General features: G+C 60.0%; 1 protein-coding gene across 1 annotated transcript; it reads left to right on the top strand.

Annotated features, from left to right (window-relative positions):
- Positions 1–5,453: 5,453 nt before the first annotated feature.
- S1PR4 (sphingosine-1-phosphate receptor 4) lies at positions 5,454–7,091 on the top strand. The gene has a single exon (XM_077860543.1). The coding sequence runs from the start codon at positions 5,528–5,530 to the stop codon at positions 6,677–6,679; it is 1,152 nt and encodes a 383-aa protein (XP_077716669.1). The 5' UTR covers positions 5,454–5,527; the 3' UTR covers positions 6,680–7,091.
- Positions 7,092–9,243: the final 2,152 nt, after the last annotated feature.

The raw sequence follows: 9,243 nt of genomic DNA, 5'->3' as shown, positions 1-9,243 counted from the left end.
TTTTTTAAAGATTTATTTATTTATTTATTTATTTATTTATTTATTTATTTACGATAGACATAGAGAGAGAGGCAGAGACACAGGAGGAGGGAGAAGCAGGCTCCACACCGGGAGCCCGACGTGGGACTCGATCCCAGGACTCCAGGATCGCGCTCTGGGCCAAAGGCAGGTGCTAAACCGCCAAGCCACCCAGGATCCCCTGAAAACTATTTAAAGATTTTATTTATTCATGAGAGATACAGAGAGAGAAGCAGAGACACAGGCAGAGGGAGAAGTAGGCTCCCTGCGGGGAGCCTGATTCAGGACTTGATCCCAGGACCCGGGGATCATGACCTGAGTCACCCAGGCACCCCTATAAACTGTTTTTTTAATAGTAATTTCAGATTTACAGAAAAGCTGCGGAAGTGCAGAGTTTCTAGACAGCGGCCGGCCAGCTTGCCCGATGTCACATCTCAGGTGACTGCTACAGGCCAGGTTAGCGAAGCCAGGAGTCGGGTGTCCGCTATGCCCGTATGAACTAGCCGGGAGACTTCGTTCCACATTGTCCAGTGTTCCCTTAATGCCCTCTTTCTGCTCCAGAGCCCCTCTGGAAAGGAACCCCGCCACCTGTCCCCGTGTGGGTGGACCCTGAGGACACTGGGCTCAGGGAGGAGACCCAAACCCAGAAGGACACCTCCCACAGGACCCCACTCCCAGGAGGTCCCCAGAGGAGGCCCATCCACAGAGATAGGAGGTGGCGGGAGCCAGGGGTGGGGTAGGGGGCGGGGGTTCAGTGCTTCCTGGGGACGGGGTCTCCATGTGGGGAGATGAAAGGTTCTGGAGACGGTGGCGGGGTGGGGGGCTGTGTGTGGCGGGGTGAGTATGCTCCACGCCCTGAGCTGTGCACTTAGAGACGGTTAAGATGGTGAATATTATGCTCTATGATTTTACCACAATTAAAAATAATTTTTAAAAGCTTAGCATGATAAAAAAAACAAACAAAAACCCTCTCCCCCTCCAATTATTGGTTACCTAGACATAGAGGCCGTGCCGGAGAGACAGGGTACAGGCCTGCTCCTCTGCTCCGTGCCTCTGGTTTCGCAGTTTTCGGAACAATGACTCAGTTCCCCATCATCCGCAAAAGAGAACCAAACACTCATTACTTTCGTGTCTCCGAGAACTAGTGGATGTTAAGAAATACTCGTCGACGTGTTTCTGTAGCAGGCGTTACTCTCTTGTTGTGCCCACGTGGCCGGGCCTCTGCAGGCGGGCTCCTCAGGCCTCCTGACACGCTCCACCGGCCTCAGGACTTCAGGGCCTGGCACAGACAGAGGGACGCTGTGGGCTCCTCCGGCCCGCTCCCAGCCCCGGACCCCGACGCCGTCATTCCTCCCAGGAGCCCTGCTGCTTTTGTGACATTTAGGGACCACAGTCCGACCACAGAGTTAGGAAAGAAGTTGCAAAACGACTACAGTGAACTCCCGTGTACCTTCATCTAGGTCAGAGGTCAACAAACTACCTGCGCTAAGCCCGTGTTTTGCAAAGGAAGTTTTCTGGGCTCGCCACCAATCATGTACATATTGGCCCAGGCAGCTCCCGCTGAAACAGCAGAGTTGAGTAATTGTCACAGAGACTGGCCCGCAGAGCTGAAAATATTTACCATTTGGCCCTTTGCAGAAAAGATCTAGATTCCAGAGCTGGATCTGCCCATGGCTGACCTTTTGCTTTGTATCTGCCTATAAACATAATCTAGAAGTACATAATATATATCATAGAAAATATTCTTCCCCCTTTTATTAATTTTTCTAAATATTTTGAGAGTGACTTGGAGACATCATGAACCTTTATTCTAAAACAGCATGCGTTTCCTAGAAATAAACACCTTCTGGTAGCAACATAAGCAACAGACGATGGTCAAATTCAGGAAAGCTAACATTGGTAGAATAATATATTTTAAAGATTTTATTTATTCTTGAGAGACACAGAGAGAGAAGCAGAGACACAGGCTGAGGGAGAAGCAGGCTCCCTGCGGGGGGCCTGATGCGAGACTCGATCCCAGGACCCAGGGGTCACGCCCTGAGCTGAAGGCAGACACTCAACTGCTGAGCCCTCCTGGTGCCCCCCCCCGGTCTGTCCAATTTTAAGGTCACTCAGTATTGCTGCTCACCCTGCCCCAGGCTTGGCCAACAGCTGCCCCGTCAGGCTGGCCCCTGTCCTTCTCGGGGCCCTTCCTTACTTTTTGGCACATCAGATGTTCCCGGTCCATCAGACACTCTCCGTGCCTCATTCCTGGATCAGCCGTTTCTCCCACGAGCCCTGAAGGTGGGATTTAGGAGCCGAGATCTGGGTGTTAGATAGATGCACTTGTGGCTCCTGGCTTGTCTCAGCAGACGGAGTTACAAATAGGTTTTTGTTTAAATCATGGGCCCAAGGACACCTGGGTTGCTCATCAGTTGAGCATCTGCCTTCGGCTCAGGTCCTGGGATCAAGTCCAGCATCAGGCTCCCCACAGGGAGCCTGCCTCTCCCTCTGCCTGTGTCTCTGCCTCTCTGTGTATCTCTCATAAACAAACAAACAAACAACAAACAAACAAACAAACAAATAATCATGGGTCCACCCTGACACTTTCCATCCTATTCCATCCCCATGGGGTTGAGGGGTATGTCCTCCCATTCCATATTGACATCGTATTTCCTCCCCGGTGAAGACCTGGCTCTTAGTAACATCAGTACACTTGCTACTTTGCTCAGTCCCGTAACACACATGAGACTTTCAGAATCACTACACCTCCTCCACTCCTGAAAACAAATCTACTAAACAGGTTCACATTTTTTTTTTTTTTGGTAGTTCCTTTTGTCTTTAGAACAAGTGCATGTCCAAAAGTTGCATGGGCTCGTTTTCCTCTATTTCTCAGGTGGTTATGATTTCCATCTGAAATACAGTCTGGTTCATCCTTTTTCAGTTCACGATCCATTCTCAAGCTTTCTGCTCCGCGCACTTGTTGATTTAATTTTATTGCAGAATAGAAATCATAGAGTTTGAAAACTACACAAACAGAAATGTTCAGAGGTTGTCATCCCCTCCTGCCTCCTTCCATTCCAACTCTACCCACCCCCCGGAGGGAACCAATCTCACTGGTTCCTGGTTTATTTTGCAAAAACAAAATATTTTGCAAAAACAAAATATTTTGCAAAAACAAGCATCTATGTGTATGTTTTATTCCTCCTTCCTTGTTTTGCAGAAAGTAGCCTACTATCTATACACTTTTGTATTTTTTCCCCACTTAAGCAATACAACCTGGAGGTGGCTCCAGTCCACTCTTGCTCATGGCCATGTGGCACTCCATGCTACGATGCTCCTGGCGTGGCTCCTCCCCTGTGTGCAGACATTTGGGCTGCTTCTGATATTTTGCGTTTACAAACAACAATGAATAACCTTTTGCATTCATACTTGCACACGGTCAGAGCTGTGTCTTTGGGCAGGTTTCCAGAAGGGAGATTGCTCTTTTGTAGCATGGGGATAATCGTGAGATTAAATGAAGTATAATGAACATAGGGCCTTCCACCAGGCAGCAGGTAATTCATGGCAGGAGGTCATTGTTGGATGGCTGGGCCTTGCTAGTCCAACCTGTGCTCTCAATACATTTACTTTAGTCCTGAATTTGCTCTCTGAGCCTAGAGTCAGGGATGCAACTGGACTGGGGATTAGGCAGGGGTTGGGCTCAACTAGAATTGGGGCTCAGCTTGGGGTCAGGGTCCAGTCCAGGGCCAGGTCTCAGCCAGGGTCAAGGTCAGGGTTGTGGCCAACCTATAATCACATACTCAGCCGAGGTCAAGGTTCAGCAAGGATCAGGGATCAGTCTAGCATCAGGGCCAGGATTAGGGCTCAGTCTGGGATCAGAATTTAGCTTGGGATCAGGGCTCAGCCTGGGATCAGGGCTCAGTCCAGGGTCAGGGCTCAACCTGGGATCAGAGCCAAGATCGGAGCTCAGTCTAGGATCAGAGCTCAGTCTGGGATCAGGGCTCAGTCTGGGATCAGAGCTCAGTCTGAGATCAGGGCTCAGTCCAGGATCAGAGCTCAGTTTGGGATCAGGGCTCAGTCCAGGATCAGGGCTCAGTCTGGGATCAGGGCTCAGTCCAGGATTGGAGCTCAGCCTAGGATCGGAGCTCAGTCTGGGATTGGGGCTCAGTCTAGGATCAGAGTTCAGTCTGGGATCAGGGCTCATTCTAGGATCAGAACTCAGTCTGGGATCAGGGCTCAGCCTGGGGTCAGAGCCAAGATCAGAGCTCAGCTTGGGATCAGGGCTCAGTCTGGACTCAAGTACCATTTTAGGGTCCAGGCTCAGCCTCAGGACACACAGTGTGTCCTCTGTGAATGTGTCTAAGTGGGATGGTTGCTGACCGAGGCTCAGTTCTCAGCTGTGGAGGATGGTCCCTGAGGAAGACCGGGCTGCTCGGCCCCTGCCTGTCACACCCCCTCTGCCTGGGCAGCACTTGTTCCCAGAACTTGGTGTTGGGGCTGCTTGTGCTCGGTCACCTCCAGGGACAAGAGGCTACGGCCTCCGCCGGCAGCACCTCTATCTGTGGCTCCCTGTGACCACGCGGCTCCCAGGGCTGAACGGTGAACAAAGGGAGGGGTGCTGCCCGGTGGCCCCCATCTCCCGACTGGCCCGGCCCTTACGGGGCTGCTGGATCCCCTCAGGGGAACCCGTGCCTCCTGCAGCCAGACTCCCCAGGACAGGCTCTACTCACACCCCTCCCCCACCTGCACCCCAGGCCCCGACACACACACCAGGCTGTGTAGACCTGAGTGGGCCAGGATGGGCATGGGGGGGTGAGTTCCCACTTTTCCCATGAGCCCCTCTCCCTCCAGGGGTGAGAGGCTGCCTCGGGGGCCGTCCGGGAGGCTCCTGGCAGGGCCAGCTCGAGGGCAGGTTGGGCAACCCCAGGAAGGGGACCTGCATGGGTCCTCGAGTGGGTGTTGCCCTCCCACTGGAGGCAGCCGGACCCCGTCTCCGGGCCTCAACCTCCCCTTCTGTGCACGGGCGTGCTGCAGGTGCGCCGTGGGAATAAGATGGGTTGCATCTACGCCTTCACTGGGGTATCTGGGGGCGCTCACGTGTGTGCCGTCACTAGGCACGCTTATTAAGCACCTACTGTGTGCTGGGCAGGCTCGGAGCCTCTGAGAGAACAGCCGGGTCCGGAGCGGGTGGCCCGTGGGGGCCCGGGGAAGCACGGGGAGCGGCGCGGAGAGGCCCGGTTCCCCTCCTCCCTGGGCCCCCACGCCTCCCGCCTCCCCGGGCTTTCTAGGACCACGAGGGGACGGAGACCGGGTCTGGCCGCAGGGGGCGACCGCAGGGCCCTCGGGAGCCTGGGTGGGGGCCGACCGTTGGGATGCCCCTCCCCGTCCCCGGCCTCACCCCCGGCTTGGGGGTACCTTGAACATAACAGGAAATTTGAAACAACAGGAAACCGAGGCCGGCCGGCGGGCGGCTCCACCCTGCCCCGGGCGAGCCACCCCGGGCCTCAGTCTGCCCCAGGGGACCGCCATGAACGGCACGGGGCCCCCCTCGGCGGCCCCCGAGTCCTGCCAGCAGCTGGCGGCCAGCGGGCACAGCCGCCTCATCGTGCTGCACTACAACCACTCGGGCCGGCTGGCGGGGCGCGCCGGGCCCGACGAGGGGAGCCTGGGGGTGCTGCGCGGCGTCTTCGTGGCCGCCAGCTGCCTGGTGGTGCTGGAGAACCTGCTGGTGCTGGTGGCCATCGCGACCCGCATGCGCTCGCGGCGCTGGGTGTACTACTGCCTGGTCAACATCACGCTGAGCGACCTGCTCACCGGCGTGGCCTACCTGGCCAACGTGCTGCTGTCGGGCGCGCGCACCTTCCACCTGGCGCCCGCCCAGTGGTTCCTGCGCGAGGGCCTGCTCTTCATGGCGCTGGCCGCCTCCACCTTCAGCCTGCTCTTCACCGCCGGCGAGCGCTTCGCCACCATGGTGCGGCCGGTGGCCGAGAGCGGGGCGAGCAAGCGCGGCCGGGTGTACGGCTTCATCGGGCTGTGCTGGCTGCTGGCGGCGCTGCTGGGCCTGCTGCCGCTGCTCGGCTGGAACTGCGTGTGCGCCTTCCCGCGCTGCTCCAGCCTGCTGCCGCTCTACTCCAAGGCCTACATCCTCTTCTGCGTGGGGGTCTTCGCCTGCATCCTGGCCGCCATCATGGCGCTCTACGGGGCCATCTTCCGCGTGGTGCGCGCCAACGGCCAGAAGGCCCCCCGGGCCCCCGCCCGCCGCAAGGCCCGCCGGCTGCTCAAGACGGTGCTCATGATCCTGCTGGCCTTCGTCGTGTGCTGGGGCCCGCTCTTCGGCCTGCTGCTGGCCGACGTGTTCAGCTCCACGGACTGGGCGCAGGAGTACCTGCGCGGCATGGACTGGATCCTGGCGCTGGCCGTGCTCAACTCGGCCGTGAACCCCCTCATCTACTCCTTCCGCAGCCGCGAGGTGTGCCAGGCCGTGCTGGGCTTCCTCTGCTGCGGGTGTCTGCGGCTGGGGCTGCGGGGGCCCCGGGACTGCCTGGCCCAGGTCACCGAGGCCCAGTCCTCCACCACGGACAGCTCGCTGAGGCCGAGGGACAGCTTTCGGGGCTCCCGGTCGCTCAGCTTCCGGATGCGAGAGCCCCTGACCAGCATCTCCAGCGTGCGGAGCGTCTGAGCCACTGTGGGGGCCGACCCGGCTGTCCTGTCCCCCCTCGCCCCCCGCCGTGCAGGCCTCGGGCCGCGGGAGCCGGGAGCGCGCGGGGAGCGTGGGGCTCTGAGGGAGAGGCGGGGAGCCGGCGGCGAGCTGGGCTGGGCGTGTGTCCCGCGGCCCCAGGGTCCTCCTCACAGCGCCTGGGCCCGCCGGTGCCAAGCAGGTGTCTCGCGGTCTCCCTGGAGGCGGCGGTTGCTCACAGGAACGGGGAGGGGCCTGGAGTGGGGGTGAGCGGGCTTGCTGTGTAGACCCCCAGCTCCTGCACGATGCTGGGGACCCCCAGCTCCTCCCTGAATTCCGGCGGGGGGGGCCGCCAGGCTGCGAGGGGCGGGCGGCGGTGGGGGTTGACACCCTGGCAACACGGAAGTTAACGACAGTTTGTCCCAGCGTCGCTCTTATTCACCTGTGGGCACCGGGGCGACGGGGCCGCGGGTCGCTGGCGGCGGCGGGCACGTGCGCCCTTGGCCGGGGAGGGCGGCGGGTCTGTGTGGACGGGGGCGCGGGGTGAGGGGCAGCGGCAGAGCGAGGGTGCGCGTGTGTGCACACGGGGGTGAGGGCCGGAGGGGCTGCCTGCTGGCCCCCGCCCCCTTGCTCACTTCCCCTTTCCCTACCCCATCTCTCGTCTTGGCCGCCTCGCGGCCTCTTCCCCGCCTCGGGCCTCTGTGCCCCTCGGGGTCCCGCCTGGGGGCCAGCGGGGCGCAGCTGCCTTGGCCTCCCGGCTACAGGGAATCCGGCCCGCTCCCCTCCCGGCCCCTCTAGCACCAAGTGCCTTGCCCTCGCCTCCTGTAAAATGGGCCAATGAGGGACGGACCCGCAGCCCGGGGCCGTGGGCGCACACCCTGCGCTCACCGCGGCACGTGGTGTCCAACGCGTCCGACGAAACTCCTGGCGACCGTGGGAACCTGCCACCTGTTTCGGGAGCCCCGGCGGCGGTGGCGCACTTGACATGTGGCCGGTGAGATCCTAGAAGTGAACTTGGAGTTGGTTTGCGTTGAAACCGTCCTCCGTGGCCCTTGTGGCACCCGTGCTGGACGGCCCAGGGGTGACGCGCCCTCCACGCGTGCCCACGTCCAGCTGGGAGAAAGTCCTCTCCCTCCTTCCAGGCATGACAGTGCCGGCCGGGCTTCCTGCCACCGTCTCGCCAAGTTCTGGGGCTGCAGGGTGGGGGGCAGCACCCTGGCCGCCGCTTGGGCACCAGACAGCTGTGTGCACGACCAGGGGCGCCGCCGCGACGGGAAGCCGCACTGCCCGGTCCTGTGGCCGCTGGCCACGCGCGGCTGCTTATAATTAATGAAAATGAAATGAAATCTTAAAAGTCGCCCTCCCGGTGCCTTGGTGTGCTGCCGGGCTGCGTCGGGGGCAGCTTCGCAGGAATCCGCTCTCTGCTCTCCGGTGGTTCTGGAGGCCGCACATCCGCGGAGCCGACAGGGGCAGAGCCTGACCCCGCGCTCTCCTGGATTCCGGCAGGGGCGCCCCTCAGCCTGTGCGAGCGTCCCGCTCTCTGCTCTCCGGGGTCTCCGGGCCCAAGTCTCCCCTTTCTAGAAGGATGCCAGGCCCACCCTAAACACCTCGTTTTCAGCTCGATCACCTCTGTAAAGACCCTGCCTCCAAATCTTGTCCCATCTGGGGACTTCGACATGTGACCTTTGGGGGATGCGATTGAGCTTGCACCATAGTGGCCTCTTCTCTGCCTCTGACCCGTGCCCACGCCCAGTCCTCACCTGCCTTCTCTCTGCCCATCCTTCGGGTCTCGGCTCTGGCACCACCTCCTCCAGGGCGTCTCCCCTGATTTCTTCTCCTCCCTTCAGTTTCCCCTCGTGTCCTGCCGCCTGCGTGTCCCACATGGATGGCAGCTGTGACCACTTCTGGATGCTCATGCGTCTCTTGCCTGGGCCGTGAGCTCCGTGAGGGAGGGGGCTGGGGCAGTGTCCGGGTCACTACAGTGACTGGAGCTCTGGGAGGAGTGGACGCAACAGCGTGCCTTCCTCGGAGCCTCCGGAACCTTTTTCTAACCACCCCCCCGCCGCCAGCCCTCCTCCCTGACAGCAGCGCAGCTGTCCCAGCAACCCTGACTTAGGCGCTTGGATGGGGGAGCGTCTGGAACCCGCCACCCTTGCAGCTGTGCCGCACACCACGGCCTTGGCTTCCTCGTCTGTAAAAGCAGGGTATCGACAGCCGGGCCCCCGGCGTGTGGACGGGGGGGGGGGGGGGGGGAGGCCCCCAGAGCCTCCCGAACCACATGCATAGGTTCTTAAGTGAATAACAACAGCAACAAAACCTTATATGGTCCTCGGTGCCTGGCCCTGCTATCCCCACCTTTCTATTAACGTATCGATTCCTCAGAAATCCTCTGGGAGGAAGGTCCCACCGTTAACTCCCTTTTACAGACGGGGACATTGAGGACCAGAGAGGTCAGGTCCCGCAGCTGGGAAGGGGCAGAGCCAGGCTTCCTGGGCTCAGGGGCATGCAGGTGGCTGCTTGGCCCCCGCCGGGTGGGGCTCAGCTGAATCTCTCCACTCTCCAGACGG

The sequence above is a fragment of the Canis aureus genome, chromosome 19, assembly GCF_053574225.1.
Source record: "Canis aureus isolate CA01 chromosome 19, VMU_Caureus_v.1.0, whole genome shotgun sequence".
In the NCBI taxonomy this organism is placed as follows: Eukaryota; Metazoa; Chordata; class Mammalia; order Carnivora; family Canidae; genus Canis; species Canis aureus.
The sequence above is the reverse complement of the archived record's forward strand: the minus strand, read 5'-3'. Positions and strand labels throughout refer to the sequence as shown.

Bases quoted from the DNA above. Each gene is read 5' to 3' on its own strand.
- S1PR4 (XM_077860543.1), top strand. From the start codon at position 5,528: ATGAACGGCACGGGGCCCCCCTCGGCGGCCCCCGAGTCCTGCCAGCAG.